Source organism: Chiloscyllium plagiosum, chromosome 37 (assembly GCF_004010195.1).
Source record: "Chiloscyllium plagiosum isolate BGI_BamShark_2017 chromosome 37, ASM401019v2, whole genome shotgun sequence".
NCBI classification, from domain to species: domain Eukaryota; kingdom Metazoa; phylum Chordata; class Chondrichthyes; order Orectolobiformes; family Hemiscylliidae; genus Chiloscyllium; species Chiloscyllium plagiosum.
The window spans coordinates 29,520,872-29,540,123 of record NC_057746.1 but is presented as its reverse complement, the minus strand read 5'-3'; the positions used below and the strand labels follow the sequence as shown (position 1 = coordinate 29,540,123).

The following is a 19,252-nucleotide window of genomic DNA, read 5'->3' as shown; positions in this document are numbered from 1 at the left end:
TATTTCTGTTTTTGCTATTTGTAGTTTTTGTAAGTTTTGTAGATTTATAGGTTGTAGTCATTTTTGTCTGTGTAGTTTTCGGGTTTTGTAAATTCTTTTGCATTAAAGCTCAGCGATTGGTAATTCGTATTCTTCCTGTCTGGAGACTAAATGGTGCTATAGAAGATTATGACTAAAATTATGTTAAGTGACGCAGGTGGAATATTAAGGGGAGTCATTCGCCTGTCAAGAGAAAGGAGGCACTTTCCAGCACGAAAAGGGAGAAGATGGATGTTGCCTTATTACAAGAAACACACTTGGATGAGGCAAGGCATTTGAAGCTGCAACAGAATAGGTACGACCGTGTCAATATGAGGAGTAGAAGGGTGGCCATTTTATTTAAAAAGAACACTTTCTAGACTGGCTAAACTTGCATCTCAACATGTTATCAGAGGAAGGGATTTCGATTGTCTCATAGACTCTACGGTAGACAGATTGCTCAAAAGTCTGCCAGTCTCTTCTTTGTGATCTAAACGATTGAGGGATTTGTGTGCTGAATTGGGGTTGTCGAATGTTTGGGGCACTTTAACCCTACTGGCAGAGACTTCACGATCTTTTCAAACCCAATAAATGCCATACCAGCATTGTTTGTTTTCTGACCCCTGCAGCACATGTATCCTGTTTGTTTTCTGACCCCTGCAGCACTTGGTGGTGTCATATATATTTGGCAATGTCACTATTTCCGATCACGCCCCCGTGTTTTTAATGACTAAGAGTAAGAATATTGTGGTAGGCTCGAGTCACTGGTGACTGGACCCTTTATCCTCAAGGATAGCAAGTTTATTAAATTTATTTCTACTGAGTTCAGGGCTTTTTAAGATATTAATTCAGGCTCAGCCAGTAGCCCATCCATTCCTTGTGAAGCATCTAAAGCCTATGCTGGAGAGTTGGTTATTTCCTATTCAGCCAGTAAGAAGCAGCAGACAAGTGAGCAACAATGCTTGATTGAGACGCATTTGAAAGTAGCTGAAAAGGCATACTTTGACAAGACCTCGCTGGTAAAATTGCAGAGGATCACAGCACTTCCATCCATGCTGAACTCCATGCTCACATGGACAGCCAAGAGGGAATTTACATTCGCAAGTTAAAGGCTGCTTGAGCATGGGGATAAGCCGGGCAAGTACCGAGCATACCTTGCTAGGAAAAAGAGTGTCCTCCAAGCCATTACCTCGATCAGAGAGGACACTGGAAATTTAACCTACGATTCTAAAAGGATTAATGCAGCATTTCGGAAACTTTACTCTGAATTATACCAATCTGAAAGCTCTGAGAGTGGGCGGGTCAGGATGGAGTCTTCTTTTATGAATTTGGGCCTTCCAGGAGTGATCCTGAACAAGAATCTCTCCTCAATGCCCCATTGTCAGACCAAGAGGTGCAGGAGGGTGTGAGGCTGTCCCAGAATGGAAAGGCACTAGATTCTAATGAGCTCCCTAGTGAGCTCTATATGGAATTTGTGAGTATATTGTCAGGGACAATGCTTAGTATGTTTAATGACTTACATAGTTGTGGCCTCCTGCTATCATCTCTAAGAGGTGAACATCTCTCTCATTCTTAAAAAAGGGAAGGCCCCAGAGGACGGTGCTTCCATTTCACTCCTGAATGTTGGACTTTGGTTGGACATTGAAGCATCTGAGGCAAGATGCCCCCTTATTAACCTGCTGTTCGTCGACAAAATGAAAACAGTTAAGGAATATTGCCATAGCCCAGTAGTCATCAATACTGTCAATGCGTTAGGGTAAGGGCAATAATGCCAAAACATCATTTTTGACATCCATAGTTGCTATGCCAGGTTTTCAGCCAGGGGTGATGAATTCTGGGTTTAAAGTATGGGAAGCTAAAGGGTGTGTCTTGCCTGGTTGATTTATTTGAAGGGACATATTGATGTCCTTTGACCAGTTGGCTCAGAAATATGAATTGCCCAGTGGAGATTTCCTTCATTTCTTCCAAATTAGAAATTTCATTCAAAAAGGTATTGTACTTCTAACTATTCTAATAGGTCCAACATGGAGAAGAGGGTATTGAGTGCTGAAGGTACAATACCTGTAGTAACGCTTATTATCTGTTGGGAGACCATCCTTTGGAAGAGACCGAACAGCTCTGTAATATATGGGAGAGGGAGTTGCATGTTGAGATCTCTTCTGAAATATGGGGGATATCTGGGAAAATGCAAGAAGGATCTCCATTTGTAACAGGACTCACGCCCTGCAATTGACGATTCTCCACAGGGTCCAGTAGTCCCCAGACCGCCTCACTAAATTTAAAGTGGGAGCATCTCCAATGTGTCCGAAATGTAAAATGAGCATGGGCATGCTTACTCAATATCTTTGGTCATGCCACCAACTGCAGACATACTGGAGCAAGAGAGAGAGAGAGAGAGAGAGAGAGAGAAAGAAAGAGATTAAACACTCTCTGTTGAACTCCTCACCAGCTTAAGACTGAACTAAACTACTCAGCTGGAGAAAGGATCACTCCCCTTTCCTTATACTGGTCACTTCTAAAACATGACTACTTTGGCCTGAAGTCTCATCTGTTTACAAATAAACAAAAGGCCTCTCAAAGTTCTTTTCATCTCTCTACCAAATCAGAGAGCCTGGCCTGGTTTATTGCCCTCTGAAAAAGATCAAGGACAGAGTATCCTTGAGCCAAGGAACAACATTTAGAAAACAAAAGGGACTAGCTTTGTGATATTTGGAACAGATCTTTACATAACTCTGGAAACTTTTCCTTTTGTTCCTTCAGTTGGGATATGCAAAAAGTAGTATTATGGAAATGGGTAGATGAAAATAACTAACATAAGGAATGGGGAGTAATGGCATAGTGGTTATAATCACTAGACTATTAATCCAGAAATTCAGCTAATGTTCTGTGGACCAGGGTTCAAATCAGGTCGGGGGAGGGGGTGGAATTTGAATGTATAAAGCAGAAAAAAACCTGGAATTCAGTGTTGATTGCCTACCATAAAACTAATTTCAGGAAATCCCACCTGATTCACTGTAATCCTTCAGGTAAGGAAACTACCATCCTCACCTGGTCTGGCCTTCATCTAATTCCAATGTAATTAACTCTCAATTACCCTCTGAAATGGCCAAGCAAGCCAATCATATGTACTAATCACTAAAAAGCCCCTTCAAAGGCAACACACTGACCAGTCAGCTATGCCTCCATCCTACAAATAACTTTTAAAAAGCTGGATTTACTGGTACTTTTTAGATGTAGGTTAGAGAGAGATAGAGCTCTCTCTAGTTACTTTCTCTGCAGAAGTTAGATTCTCCCTTCTTGCTCACATGGAAAAACTGGTCACGATAATCCAAAAGTTGTTTCTCATTTATTCTTTCTCCAAACCACTCCTCCTGGTCAATGTAAAAGCTAGGCATTGTCAAACCATTGTCACTGCGTAGAATTTTCCCAAAAATGAACAAGTAGTGAGAAATTGTCTTGCTTTGATATTCCCACACATTTAACATAATTTATTCCACAATCATTCAATGTTCTTGCTTTGCAAAAGACAGTCAAATTCAGCAAGAGTCATTTCTTTTTAAACAGTGGTCATTTTCTTTCTACAGTTCTCTTAGTTCAAAGTAATGTTTTCTAACTTTGCTCCACAGTCGAAAAGGAAATAAAATAGAAATAAAAATATGTCCCTCCTTTCAGAAGGGAAACCTGCCATTCTAATCTGACCTCCAGATTTCTCCACAAACACAGCAAAGTGGTTGAGTCTGAAATGCCTGTGCTGGTGTACAAATCATTTGGAAACGCTATAATCCAAATAGAATACAGTAAATAGACCTAAAACGAGTTCAGTGGATCTTCTCAGGGCATTTAGGAATGGCAATAACAAATGACGATGCTGGCAGCTGCTACACCCTTAAGGAGTTAATAAAGAAGATGTGGCCCGTGTTCCAAGGATTCCCTGCTCTTTCCTCATGTACTGGCATAAGTAAAATGCATGCCCTGGTACACTTACGAGAATGTGATATTGACAGTTCTTCACACTCCCTAAAGCATCCCACCTTCTGGGCATCGCTGAGCAAACATTGAAGAAATTGTTCCGGTGATAGTTGCCGTTATGTGTGAGACCCAACCATAGTTGTTCCTACGTATGGGACTCTGTTTGTCCATTAATTCTGAAACACTTATCTATCCGATGTCACAACAAATGTGTAACCGCAACTACAGTACGGATTCCAATGGTGGGCTGGCTACCCATAATACTACAGGGTAATGGACTTCTTCTATCTCCTGCAATGTAGGATACGCTTGCGCAGACATCCCTACGCGTGATCTCTCTTGGTTGTATTTGCAGAGGTAAGTGATGCCTGCAGCAGGTGTTTTCGGAAACTCTGTGAAAGCCTGCAGAATGAGTAGCTCCCGGGTCTGCAGACCGGTATTTTTTTTTACCCTCCCTGCCAGGAAGCGTCCCATCAGGGAACAGCCACGATCGTGAGGCGGAGAAAGGGGGATGGTTCATGTACTCGAGGTGGGGGTGGCAGACGTTTTGTGTAATAGAACAAAGAAGAATACAGCGCAGGAACAGGCCCTATGGTCCTCTAAACCTGCGCCAATACATTTGGCTCTTCCATACTGAAATGGTCTTTCCTTGCAGGATTCGCATCCCTCTAGTACCTTCCCACTCATTTATTCGTCTAGGTGTTTGTTGAATGCTGGTATTGTGGCTGCTTCCAACATCTCCTCTGGCAGTGCGTTGCAGACACTCACCACTCTGTGTGAAAAAGGGCAGTGCATTTTGGAATGAACTGTCTGAGGAAGTTCTGGGGGAAGGTACAATTACAACATTTAAAAGCATCTGGATGGTTGTATGAATAGGAAGTGTTTTAAGGGCCAAATGTTGGCAGGTAGGACTATGTCAGACAGGGATGTATGTTCAGCATGGACAAATTGGGCCAAAGAGTCTGTTTCCAATCTGTATGACTCTATGACTTCTATGTATGGAATGAATTGAACTGCATGGAAAGCATTATATAACTGTAGGTTCTCCTTGGTAATCTTAATCAATAGCATCTTCCAAATCTGTGACTTCTGCCACCTAGAAATGCAAGGGCAGCTGATACTAAGGAACCTACAAGTTACTCTCGAAACCAAGTAACATCCTGGTTTTGAACTATATTGGCTTGGCATTTCCTCAATATGACTGCATCCAAATCTTGTAACCAACACTGTGCATATCCCTACGTGGCACAGATTACATGAGCTCAAGAAAGCTACTTTCTTCCATCTTCACAAAGATTGTGAGAATGGGCAACAAATGCAGCCCTACCCCGTGATGCCCACATTTTTCCCCGTGTCTTACTATGCACTGAATTGAATTTGTCAAAGTTGTAGCTATTTAGATTCATTTCCCAAATTAAATTTGTTTTTATCTTCAAACTGATCAAAATCAATTACATCTCCTGGTCTGAAATCAGTTGCAACTTTGAGTTTGTGCCTTGATTTTATTCACCAGGTTTCATGTAAGTTCCAGGTAGAGAGAGTATCACAACAAGCAGCCCAAGCATTAGATCAATGACACACAAGTGCCTATGCTCCCATTACTTGCAACTTTATGAGGTCCCTCTGAGAGCTGGCTTTGCAAACAACTCGTGTGTTTCATAAACACAGATGTTGCTGGAAAAACTCAGCAGGTCTGGCAGCATCTTGCCCGAAACTTTAATTTTGATTTATCTTCACAAATGCTGCCAGACCTGCTGAGCTTTTCCAGCAACTTCTATTTTTGAGTCTGATTTACAGCATCCGCAGTTCTTTTGGTTTTTATTCTATCACAGTTCGTACTTTACTCTTCCAACAGCATTGATCAGTATGTTGTCAATCAGTGTTTCTTTATTACAAATCAGATAAAGTATTCACTTCATGCTGATGAAGACAAATCGCCATCAGTTTATAGCTGGCAAGAGAAATGAAGATGGTATGGAATTACATACAGGACCTGTGAGTGATCTTACATCTCTCAGATTGTCAGTGGTGATGAGTTCTTTCCACATTCCTTAGATCCCAGATTGAAGAAGGGAAAAATCCTCTCATTGAAAGTTTGGGTGAAAATGTGGAAATGGGACATGTTGTCTGCATTGTAAAATGACACCTGTCCATTCTCACAATCCAGGAAAATGCCGATATTCTGGCATTTAGTTTTTGAGATGAGAGGGGTTGAGAAGACGTGGGTGTTGGCCAAATAACCCTTTCCAGGGAAAAGATGTATAATTCAATAGCCGGTGTCAGTGAAGAAACTAATTTCTTTTTTCCTCTCCAAAGACCCTTAGACCACTTCCAAAATCCACTCAGTCTTGTTTTCTCCCTCCACCTGCCAGTAATGTCTCCCTGATATCAATCTTTCTGATCCCAGGACAAAGGGCCAGTTGACAAGTCTCTCCGGGATGTTAGGTAACCGTTGTAGTTTGTTTCTGAGTCTTACACTGGTCCGGCCCTCAGACAGGATGAGCCAAAGGTTTGCTGTGTTCAGATCCAATGTCCGATACGCTGGAGTTGGAGTAATTTACGTAACATAGTTATTTATACTCATGCTATCATTTATTTCAACAATTATATTTGAAAATGCCTCTTTATATTTTGTGTGATATTTGAAATTTGCTGCCACAAAATTCTTAAATGCTGCGGAGGAGTTATCTCGGCTGATCACCACAATGAATCAGGGTTTTATTGTCTAGAATCTTGGAAATCACCGAAAACAGTGTGGGAAGGAGGGGAAAGCCATCATGTGAGGCTGGGGGAGATACAATCGTTATGGTAATATGAAATAGCATGTAAATGATCATAAAGATAACAGATAATATGAAGAGACGCTGGGCTAAGAGGTAATGAACGAGAGAACCCACTATGTTTGGAGAACTGGTGAGTGTGATGAGTAGGACAATCAGAGCTCTGACAACAGATATATATTTGGATAAAAGACATGGAAGAGGAGAGGAGGATGCAAGTTGATGGCATGAGGAGGAAAAGCAGTTGAGGAGCAGAGAGACAACAGTGAAGGTGAGACAACTGATGAGGCACGTGCTCGAAAGGTATGGAGGGATACTGAGAGGGAAATGGTGTCTGGGAGAGACATGATGGTGGAGAGTTTGGGCAAAGATGGTTTATAGGAGAAAATTAAGACTGCAGGTGATGGATTTCAGAGTCAAAAAGTGTGGTGCTCGAAAAGCACAGCCAGTCAGGCAACATACGTTTCGAGCATAAGATCTTCATCAGGAAATGAGGGCATGGCCCAAGGGGGCTGAGAGATAAATGGGAGATGTGGGGCTGGTGGGAAGTTAGATAGGAATGTGATAGGTAGATGTAGGTTGGGGGAGTGATGGTGATAGTTTAGAAAGGAAGGTGAAGCAGAGAGTTGTGAAGGAAGATGGACAGTTAGGACAGTTCAAGAGGGTGATGCTCAGTTGGAAGGTTGGATCTGGGAAAGGGTGAAGGCAGGGGAAATGAAGAAACTGGTGAACTCTACAATGATGCTGTGTGGTTGGAGGTCTCCAAGGCTGAAGATGAGGCATTCCTCCTCCAGGCGAAGGGTGTCTAGAGTTTGGCGTTTGAGGATACGCATGTCCTTGCCAGAGTGGGAGGGGGTGTTAAAGTGTTTGGCCACAGGGCAGTGGGGTTCTTATGCATATGTCCCAGAGATGTTTTCTGAAACATTCCCCGCGTTGGCATCCTGTCTCCCCAGTGTACAGGAGACTACACCGAGAGCAACGGACACAGGAGATGACGTGTGTGGAAGTACAGGTCAATCTCTGTCAGATGTGCAAGGATCTTTTGGAGCCTTAGATGGAGGTGAGATGGGAGGTGTGAGTGCAGGTTTTACGCTTCTTGCAGTGGCAAGGGAAGTTGCTTGGAGTGGAGGGTGGGTTGGTGGCGGATTGTAGCAATGGGGTAGATTGGTTCGTGTGTCCCAGAGATGTACTCTGAAGCATTCCACAATTGGCATCCTGTCTCCCCAGTGTAGAGGAGAGCACATTGAGAGCAACCCCACCAATCTGTAGCTGAACACTTCAACTGCCCCTCCCACTCGGCCAAAGACATGTAAGTCCTGGACATCTTCCTAGGCCAAATTCTAGCCACTTGACTCCTGGAGGAAGAACACCTCATTTTCTGCCTAGGGACACTCCAACCACACAGGATGCTTGTTGATTTCACCAGCTTCCTCATCTCCCCTCCACTACACCTTATCCCAGATCCAACCTTCCAACTCGGCACTGCCCTCTTGAACTGTACTACCTGTCTATATTCCTTTCCATCTATCCGTTCCACCCTCCACTCTGACCGATCATCACCCCACCACCTTCATCTAAATATGGCATTCCCAGCTGCCTTCCCCAACAGCCCTAACCTGTCTTATTTGTCTCTCACTCCCTTTCACTCTCACATTCCAGTTTATGTTCGAAACATCGATTCTCCTAATCCTCAGATGCTGTCTCATCAGCTGTGTTTTTCCAGTACTACACCTTTTGACTCTGATCTCCAGAATCTGCAATCCTCACTTTCTCATTGCATTGTCTTGTGTGTTGGTGGTTCCATAGTGTCAGGTCGTGATGGTTCAGTGAGACTTATGTTTACATCACAGGAAGTGGGGGAGGTGATTCTCCAAGTACATGTTCATTTCCAGGCCTGCTCTCACTGAAATATTGTGCTCTGAGATAACAACAATGGTGTGCAAGAAATGCACCTCCCCAGGAGTAATAATCATAATGGAAAAATTAATTTAAAAATCCTGTATTTCCTTCCTTTGATTGTCTTGAAAATGGCCAGCGTTCCAAATTCTGAAGTTGTGTGGAATGCTCTGATTAGTAGAATGCAGCACCAACAGATTTTCTTCCCTAGTTTGCCTTGGTCCAAATGTTCACTTATTTGTGAAATCTGCTGACATTGGCTTTCTGAAATTCTGGCATGTTTCTTCAGCTTCAGTTTCCTGTTTGGATCTTCCATGGTTAGAAAAAGAAACTGTACAAAAAATTATGTGTTTCAATTTTGCCATTTCTCTGGTGGAAATAGTCACTCATTAAACACTGACTTAGAGGAGCAAAGTACTTTGTATTCATTGATGAATGTGAGTTTTCTTGGCTATCCTTAATTGTGCAGAAAAGGTGGTACTGAGCTGCTTTCTTCCAAGATGTCTCTTTGTACATCAACACTTCCCGACACCTTACCATTAAATGGATCTTCCTGCCCTGATTTGCCTTTCCAAAATGCAGCACCTCTCATTTATCTAAATTAAACTCAGTCTGCCACTCCTCAGCCCATTGGCTCATCTGATCAAGTTCCCATTGTACTTTGAGGTAACCTTCTTTGCTGTCCACCATGCCTCCAATTATGGTGTCATCTGCAAACTTACTAACTTTACATTTATATATATGACGAACAGCAGTCGGACCCAGCACAGATATTTGAGGCACACCAGTCTGAAAAGCAAACCTCCAGTACCACCCTCTATCTACTACCTTCAAACCAGTTCTGTAGCCAAGTGGCTAGTTCTCCCTGTATTTCATGTGATCTAACCTTGCTACCCAATACACCATGAGAAACCTTGTCGAAAAACTTACTGAAATCCAGATAGATCACATCCACCACTCCACCTTCATCAATCCTATTCATTACTTCTTCAAAAAAAATTCAGTCACATTCAATTCTGGTCTCACATCTATTGAAAGATGGAAGTGTTAAGAAAAGTTTTCCAAGGACGTCGCCAGGGTTGGAGGCTTTATGTGGTAGGGAGAGGCTGAATAGGAATTGGCTATTTTTCCTGGAGGTCTGGAGTCTGAAGGTGACTTGGTTTATATAACCATACAGAGCACAGATAGAGTGAACAGCCCTGGTCTTTTTCCCAGGGTAGAGGAGTCCAAAACTGGAGGGCACAGGTTTAAGGTGAGAGGGAAAAGATTGTAAAGGGACCAAGGCGGGGGTCCAAGATAGTGGCGATCGGAAAGGTCTACTTTGCTGAGCTCGGCATCTCAACTCAGGCAAAATAACACCTACATCATCCCCACAAAGTTATTTTTGTGAAAATCAGTGTTTAAAGAACTATAGAACCTTTACCAAGTTTTACAAAGTCTGTTCTATGAAAGAAGTATGACAAATTGTAAAGTTCTGAATAAGTCCCAACACACGGACAACTCACTGGAGACATTGGACACGCCCACAGCCGCAGTCGCGGCCCCCTCCACTAGTCTGTCAGAGTCACTCACCCATCAGGCCCTGGCCACGGAGTTTGTGAAACAATGAAAAATGATCGAGTTGTTGATCGAGGAGAAGTTCCACAGTAGGCTGGACTCGATCTAGGTCATGCTCCACAAACTGCAAGGCCTTAGATGCCAAATGGAGAAGGTTGAATGAAGGATCACAGCTTCAGAAACTGCGATCAACTCTTCAAAGGAACAGATTTGAGCTCTCGAGAAGCTGCTCCTTACCTAATTGTAACAAGTCAACGACCTCAAGAACAGAAGTAGGTGGAAGAATCTCCACATCGTTGGACTGCCGGAAGGAGCGGAGGACGATCAGCCAGCGAGCTCCTTTGAAAGCTGACTGCTGCGATTTCTTGGCTTGGAGGTTGCGTCAGGCTGGGTGAAAGTTGAGAGGGCCCATCGGGTCACAGTGCATAGTCCCAGTTCGTACCAGCGCCCTTGCATGGTCCAGGTGTGACTCCACAGTTACAGGGACAAAGTTAAAGTTATGGAGGCCTCCGGAATTAAGGGGAAGGATCCACAGGACTTGAACTCACAAAGGTTCCAGGATTGTAAAGTTCTTCCAGGACTTTTCTGTGGCTGTGATTCATAAAAGGAAGTCATTTGATGAAGCCAAGAGAAGACTGAGAGACCTTGTATCAGTATTCCTTGAGATATCCTTTATTTCACTTATGATAGGTCGTTGCACTTACTTGATTCTTCAGAAAAAGTGAAAAACTTTTTGGATGCTTTAAAATAGACTGAATGATGTAAAGGATGTCGACAATAGTGGCTCTTCTTCTTATCTCTCTCCCCTTTTCTTAAATAAAATGTTGTTGAATTTTTTTTTTCTGATATCATTGGGTGTTAATGTATATTTCGGGATGGGTGCAGTGCCTACTTTGAATTTCCTTGTTAATATTACTTTGTTGTTTCTTTCCTTTCTTGGTTTGAGTCTGGGATACAGCTCAAGCTGGAAGGAATTATGAAGGTGTTGTTGGGATGTGTAAGTGCCCCCTGTGGGCAGGAGGTAGAGTGCCTCTCGAACAGCCTTATATTAGGTTCAGTTTGATGGTTTTTTGGTATATGTAGTTACTAGTGTGTTAGTTGTAGTAGTTTTAGTTTTTGTATTTTTTAGTCTTCATGAGTCTTATTTTGTTTGTGCTCAACAATTGATCAGTTGAGTTCTTTCTTTTTGGAGTTCAAATGTTGTTATAGAGAGTCATGATTAATTGTGCCCTCAAATGGTGTATCTGGAATATTAGAGGGAGCCATTTGTTTGTTCAGAGAAAAACATGTGCTTTCTAGTCTTAGAAAGCAGAGTTGGATATTACCCTTTTGCAGGAGACTCATCTTGATGACCAGGAACGCCTGAAATTGCAGCAGGGTGAGTTTGGTCGGGTGTATTTCTCCTCCTTCAATACTAGCAGTAGGGGAGAGGCCATATTTATTAGGAAGAATCTTCCATTTAAGACTGGGATGGTTACATGTGATTCTAAAAAGATCAATGCTGCATTTCAGAAATTTTGTTTTGAACTATACCGGTCTGAATGTGTTCAGGGTAAGATGGAGTCTTTCCTTAAGAATGTGGATCTACTTCTGAACAGACATCTTTCCTTAATGCCCCTTTAACAGAGCAAGAGATACAGGAGGCTGTGAAGCAGATGCAGAGTGGGAAGGTGTCTGGTCCTGACGGTCTTCCTAGTGAGTTTTACAAATAATTTATAAACATGTTATTGGGGCCGATGTTAGTTGGGACTGGTTAGGAGAATTGGCCATGCTAAATTGCCCGTAGTGTTAGGTGAAAGGGTAAATGTAGGGGAATGGGTCTGGGTGGGTTGCGCTTCGGCAGGTCAGTGTTGGGCCGAAGTGCCTGTTTCCACACTGTAAGTAATGTAATCTAATCAAATCTAAGAATGTCCTTCCGGGTTTGCTACATCCTATCCAAATGCTCCACTTAATGTTTTCCTCTGCAAACATTCCAGAGACTTAATGGCTGATTTAGTCCCTTTATCTGGTGCCGTAGGTGGCCTCTCATTACGCTGGCTAAATTGCAGTTGCTCCATGGGGTGTGCACCTCCCGATTTCAAAAGATATCAACTGACTGTTCTTTTATCTTTTGTTAGTGACTGGACTTGTGAGGATCCAGCATCAATATGGCGAGATATTGAGGCCTCCCAGATAAAATGCCCCCTCGTTAGCCTGTTGTTCTGAGATAAATTGAAGACAGTTCCGGAATATTGTTGTAACCCGATAATTATTAATACTGTCAAAGCATGGAGGGCAATGTGGCAGAGTGAGCGGAGCGTCTTTTCTTATCCCTATAGCTGTTATGCCGGGTTTTCAGCCGGGGCTAATCGATTTCGGGTTCAAGCTTTGGGAAGCTAGTGGAATCTCCTGTCTGGGTGATTTATGTGAAGGTGAAATAATGATGTCCTTTGGCCAAATAACTTGTAGGTATGGTTTAGCTAGCAGTGAACTTTTTCATTTTTTTGAGGTCAAGGATTTTATTCAAAAAGGGACTACACTCTTGTCCAACTCCTGCAGATCTGTCACAGAAGAGAGGGTGCTTCATACTATAAGTATTCACTCTGTTAGGGCTGGTTATCATATATGAGGGGGTGATCTTTTGGAAGACTTTGAGTGGCTTTGTGAGTTCTGGGAGAGAGCTAGAGGCTGAGATGTCTATGGAGACATAGGAGGACAATTGTGAAAATGTGAGAAAGATTTCAATCTGTAACAGGACCCATGCCATGCAGGTAAAGATTCTACACAGAACCCATTTGGCACCAGAGCATCTCACAAAATATAAGATGGGAGAATCTTCCCTATGTCCTCAGTGTGAAATAAGTATCGGTACTCTCACTCATTGTCTCTGGTCTTGCCTCAGGCAGATACTGGAGTGCTGAGGCAGAGTAATAGAGAGGTTCTCAGAGATCAAAGTTAAGAGGGACCCTATCTCTCTTCTCCTGGCCCTCCCCGTTTATCTTCTTTAGATGCTCGTGGGGAAAAAAAACTTCTTAACGTTCTCACTTTTCATGCGAGGAAAAGAATTGTGATGTGTTGGATCTCTAAAAAACCCCCCAGGTCTGCAGGTTTGGCATAGGCCAATTATGGAACATATTCCTTTGGGCTTTCTTAGAAACATGGTACACTGAAAAATTGAAAATTTGTGTAAAGTATGACAGCCCTTTTTTGCTTATCTGGATCCAGTTTTATCTGCCATCTGAACTAGGGTTTTTGTGTCGCCATGACGATCTGATTTAGTGAACTTGATGCCCTTAAAGGAAGCATTTCAAATAAATTCCTGTGTCATACTCAATGGTCTCAGAGGTCGGGAGCGAATGTTTCATTGTGCTGAGCTGTTTTATTTATTGCATTCAATGCTTTGTTCAGTTTGCACAATAGGATAGCTGTGTTTTGTTTGCATTGTTGTTTCTTTTAGTTTTTTACACAGTGTTTTTTGTTGTTTATTGTGATTGTACTTTGGTAATTTCACAAAAAATCTACCTCTTTCAATAAAAATATCTGTATAAGAAGAAACGAAAAGGGACCTAAGGGGCAACAATTTCAAAAAAATATGTAAATGTGTAATCAACTGCCAGAGGAAGTAGTGGAGGCTGGTAAAATTACAAAGTTAAAAGCATTTGGACAGGTATATGAGTAGAAAGGGCCGAGAGAGTAACAGGCCAAATGGTGGCAAATGGGACTAGAGTAATTTAGGGTCTCTGGTTGGCATGGATGAGTTAGATCATAGAGTCTGTTTCTATGCTATCTCTGTGACTCTTTGACTGTGTAGCTGATAAGAGGAGGAATTTCTTCTGCCGGAGGGTGTTTAATCTGTCGAACTCATTGCTGCAGTATGATGTGGTGACCAAGTCATTGGGTGTGTTTAAGACAGAGATGGATAGGTTCTTGATTAGTAAAGGGACCAGGGTTACAGGGAGAAGGCAGGAGAATGGGTCTGAGAAATATATCAGCCACAATCAAATGGTGAAGAAAACTGATTGGTGTATGACCTCATTCTGCTGCAGAATCTTATAGTCAGCAGAGGGAAAGCCAGCCACTGGATATATTAGTGACTGTCTTATATTTATAACCACTAGTCACTATCACAAGTGATAACATGATATACCGACACTGTCAAGTTCCTGAGTAACCTATTGAATACCTCAAATAAAAAGACTGGTATTTGCATAGCACCATTAATAATATCTCAATGCTTCTTACAGACCATGAAGTGTTTCAGAATTGAATTTAATGTTGCAACGTGGAACATAAGGCTGTACACAGAAGACGCCCATAAACACCAATGAGAACAAGTCATCTCATAGTTTTGATGTTGAATGAGGGATAAACATTGGCCGTGGGATATTTTTTATCTTCACCACTATATGAGGTTTGGATGAAATTGTGATTGGCAGTCCCAATATTGCAGCACTCCCTCAGTATTGCACTCAAGTGTCAGTCTGGGTTTTTAATGGTCATGTCACACACTGTCAGCTCAGACCACCTATATGGTCCTCCAAATTATTATTATATCGAGTCTCAGTACAGGTCACTACACAACATCACTGGTCACAGATCTCCAGTCAGAAAAAAACACTTCCATCACACTCATCAATTTTCTTTGCCACTTCCTCAAAAAACTCAATGAAGTTTGTCAGATGTGACCTCTCCTCTGCTTTGCCATTTCATAAGATCATAGCTAATCTGATCATTCTCAAATTGACTTTCCAGCCTTAACTGCATACTCTTTGATTTCCTTCCTCATTAAAAACCTACCCATCTGAGCCTTGTGTATGCTGAACGACCCAGCCTCAACAGCCCTCTGCAGCATCGGATTCCACACAAACGCTGAGAATGCTGGAGAAACTCAGCAGGCCAGGCAGCAGCTGAGGTGCGAGAAATATTTCAAAACCAGTATGATGCTTGTTCAGAGCTGTTTGTGTCTGTCCAGTGAGAGGGTGTAGAAAGGTGTTGATTTATGTGATGGGTTAGACAGGCTTCACAGTACTTTTCTCACCATAGAGGCACAGCCCTACAATGTAAAAGGGAATTCAAGAAGATAAGATTAGATTCCCTACAGTGCGGAAACAGGGCCTTGGGCCAACGACCCTTCGAAGAGTAACCCACCCAGACCAATTTCCCTCTGACTAATGCAACTAGCACTATGGACAATTTACCATGGCCAATTCACCTGACCTGCACATCTTTGGACTGTGGGAGGAAACCGGGGCACCTGGAAGAAACCCACGCAGACACGGAGAGAATGTGCAAACTCTACACAGACAGTCAGCTGAGGCTGAGAATCGAATCTGGGACGGTGGTGCTATGAGGCAGCAGTGTTATCGACTGAGCCACCATTCAGCCCTTGGTAGGCAGTGGGGTCCTTGGTCGACAGTGGGGAAGCTAATGCCTCAGCCGACTTGAAACCTAACTCATCAACAGTTTGAAATGGTCTGGAAGAACCTGCATTTCACTGCCAATCACAAGGTATCCTGCAAAAATTAAAAAGCTCAAGAAACTGGAGTAGTGTCACTGGATCCAAAAATGTTGTCTCTTCTTTCTCTCCACCCAGATTGCTGATTCTCACTGGCACTTTCTGTTTTTGTAGCACACCTTGACAGTGAAAATTGACGTTTGTAGCATACCTAGTGTTCAAAAAACAAAGAATAGCAAATGCTGGAAATCTGAAACAAAGCAGAAATTGATGTAGAGGCATTTTCGCTGCCAGATCTGCTGAGTTTCAGTGTTCCTGGAACAGACCGACACAGAACATTACTGTAAAGCTAACCTCATCTCAAAAATCCTCCTTCACTGTCACCCAGTCAAATTCATCTTCATGTTATCACTGGCATTTCATTCCATGGGCTTCAATTATACTTCTAAATCTTTTATGTGACAATTTGTCACAAGCATTTTCAAGTCCAGAATCCGAATTGTGTCTTCAGCCCAAAGCTCAATCAATTCAGTTAAACATGCAGTTATCTCCCACAGGGAGGAGAAAGTGAGGACTGCAGATGCTGGAGACCAGAGCTGAAAAATGTGGTGCTGGAAAAACACAGTAGGCCAGGCAGCATCCGAGGAGCAGGAGAAGCGGGCTGAGCACCAAATTCCCTTCCCCCTACCTTTTATCTCAGCCCTCTTGGCACACCAGCCTCATTCCTGAAGAAGGGCTTATGCCCGAAACGTCGATTCTCCTGCTCCTCTGATGCTGCCTGGCCTGCTGTGTTTTTCCAGCACCACACTTTTCGACTCCAGTTTCCTCCAAAGGTGTGCAAGTTAGGTGAATTGGCCATGCTAAATTGCCCGTAGTGTTAGGTGGATTAGTCAGGGGTAAATGTAGGGGAATGGATCTGGGTGGGTTGCTCTTCAGAGGGTCGGTGTGGACTTGTTGGACCGAAGGGCCTGTTTCCACAGTGGAGGGAATCTAATCTAAATCTAATCTAAAAACATGATTTGCTTTGAATAAACCCACACTGGCATTCCTCAATTATCCAGAATTGCTTAACTGTGTTGAACATTATTCTTAAAATTTCCAGTGCAAGAGCCCTTCACCACTTCCGTCTATGTAGGGCTTGACTCAGCCCATCAATGAGTTCCCACCACCAAGGTTAATCTCACCGACCTGTTGTTGCGGCTTTACATTGACAGTTTATTTTAAGAAACGGAAACACTTACAATACCACAAAATTGAATTTAAAAATCACACAACGCCAGGTTATAGTCCAACAGGTTTAATTGGAAGCACACTAGCTAGTGCTTCCAATTAAACCTGTTGTCTATAACCTGGTGTTGTGATTTTTAACTTTGTACACCCCAGTCCAACACCGGCATCTCCAAATCACAAAATTGAATGAAAGTTTGACTGTAAAAACAATATTGCAGGGCAGGATGGGAAAAGGGACTGGACTTGGACCGGCTGAATACTCTATCCACACGTCTTTACAGCTTCACGTTCTGAAACATGTGGATGTTACCACTGCCCACCACATGATAATTTGTAGATAACACTAAAATAGGCAGTATTGTGGACAGTGAAGAGGTTTCTCAGAAATTGCAGCAGGACCTTGAACAGTTGGGGAAGTGGGCTGAGAAATGGCAAATGGAGTTTAATATAGATAAGACTGATGTCCTGCATTTTGGAAAGTCAAATCAAGGTAAGTGTTTCATGATGAATGTTAGGGCCTTAAGGAGTGTAGTAGAGCAGAGGGATTTGGAGTTCAGGTACATGGTTCTCTGAAAGTGGAATCACAGATAGACAGGACAGTGAAGAAGACTTTTAGCACACTGGCCTTCATCAGTCAGGGCACTGAAGTTGGGAAGTTATGTTGCAGTTGTACAGGACATTGGTAAGGCTACACTTGGAGTATTGGGTTCAGTTTTGGTCACCTTGCTGTAGGAAGGATGTTATTAAACTGGAAAGTGTGCAGAAGAATTTTACAAGGATGTTGCCTGGACTCAAGTGTATGAGTTAGAGGGAAAGGTTGGACATGTGAGGACTTTTTACTTTAGAGTGGAGGAGACTGGGGGAAGGGATACTTACAGAAGTGAATAAGATCATGGGAGGCATGGATAGGGTAAATTCACTCAGTCTTTTACCCAGAGTTGCAGAATCAAGGAAGAGAGAACATCAGTTTCCAGTTAGAGGGGAAAAAATAAAAGGGGCAATGATTTTGCACAGAGGATGGATTGCATACGGAAGAAGCTGCCAGCTGAAGTGGTTGAGACAGGTACATTAACAACATTTCAAAGAAATTTGGAGAAATACATGGATAGGAAAGGTTTAGAAGGATACGGGCCAAGGGCAGGGAATTGGGGTTAGATAGACCTTTTGGTTGGCATGGACCACTTTGGGCTGAAGGGCCTATCTCTCTGCTGTAGGATTCAATCAATCTCTGACACTAAGACCCTACCGAAGGGAGCAACAACTGAAGGTCCAGAGTAAACGTGGGATCATTTCCAGGTAACTCCATTGACTTGAAACAGTAAATTTTAAAATTGTCCAGATGACATTGGTATAAGGAGAAATATTCTGGAGAAATTTACAAAAAATTGGCAACAGGTTTACTCTCTTGGATTTATTGTTGAAGTAATTGTTTTAGAAATCTTGGTTCACTCTAGGGAATTGCAGATATTGACTTGATTGAAGAAACTAATTTCAAATTTGATACTGCAATCCAATATAAATTATAATTACATAAACATAAACATGGAAAATCTGAATAGGATCTGTGCAAAGTAAAGTGCTAGAGTAAAGATTTTTTTATCAAACAGACATTTTCGTTGGGGTGATTTAAGGATTATTTCACTGGAGATAATGCTGAGAGAGCAATAACTCAGGGATAAGTGATGACTGTGACTGCACCTACACTGCAGTTTGCACCAACTGAACAGTTTCAAACATTGTTAAATATTATCTGATCATGACATAAATGACCAGTTTACCCATCACTTTCAAATCTGAGGTTTTCAAATTTTCTAATTTTACGAAAGAACAGTTAACGTTCTGGGCAATAGTTACAGACTTGAGCAAAACAAGACCAGTTTCTCAATGTTATCAAATTATGTGTGGGATATACATTACTGACACATGGTGGAAGTCTAAGGAAGATCAGCCTGACATTTTTATTTTGATTGAGCCCACTCCCCCTGGAAAGACTCCACTGACCTGCAGTGAAATGATTTGGTGTTCCCCCTGGAAAGACTCCACTGAGCCCAGTCTGAGACCCACTGACTGATTCATCTCCAACACCGTCATGTAGCGCCACCTCCCGCCTGTGGAGCAACATTACAGGCAGGAAGGTCCCCGGGTTCCTGCAGCTCACAGCTCACTCGACCCAGTCAGTCCCTCTCTACAATTGAGCTTCTATTTGTTTCTTCTCTCCCCCTCCTTCTTTCCCCCAGACTGAGACCGACCCCCATCAGTTTACAGCTGGCAGGAGGCAGGGGGACGGGGTGAAATTATGGGATGGATCTGTCAGTGCCCTTTAATCCCGCAGATTGTCAGCGGGGCGGAGTTTTTCCCGTCGTCATTC

The 19,252-nt window shown here is 42.7% G+C and overlaps 1 protein-coding gene across 2 annotated transcripts in view; it reads right to left on the bottom strand.

Moving 5' to 3' along the window:
• LOC122541438 (zinc-binding protein A33-like) overlaps nucleotides 1-19,252 on the bottom strand; it is a 126,436-nt gene that overhangs the window by 94,210 nt on the left and 12,974 nt on the right. Inside the window, exon 6 of one of the 2 annotated variants that reach the window (XM_043678214.1) lies at nucleotides 14,857-15,252. The exons of the other annotated variant lie outside the window; for it this stretch is intronic. Coding sequence (XP_043534149.1) covers nucleotides 15,209-15,252 — 44 coding nt within the window. The 3' untranslated portion in view covers nucleotides 14,857-15,208. Of the gene's footprint in view, nucleotides 1-14,856; nucleotides 15,253-19,252 lie in introns of those variants that run through there. 2 annotated transcript variants of the gene reach the window in all.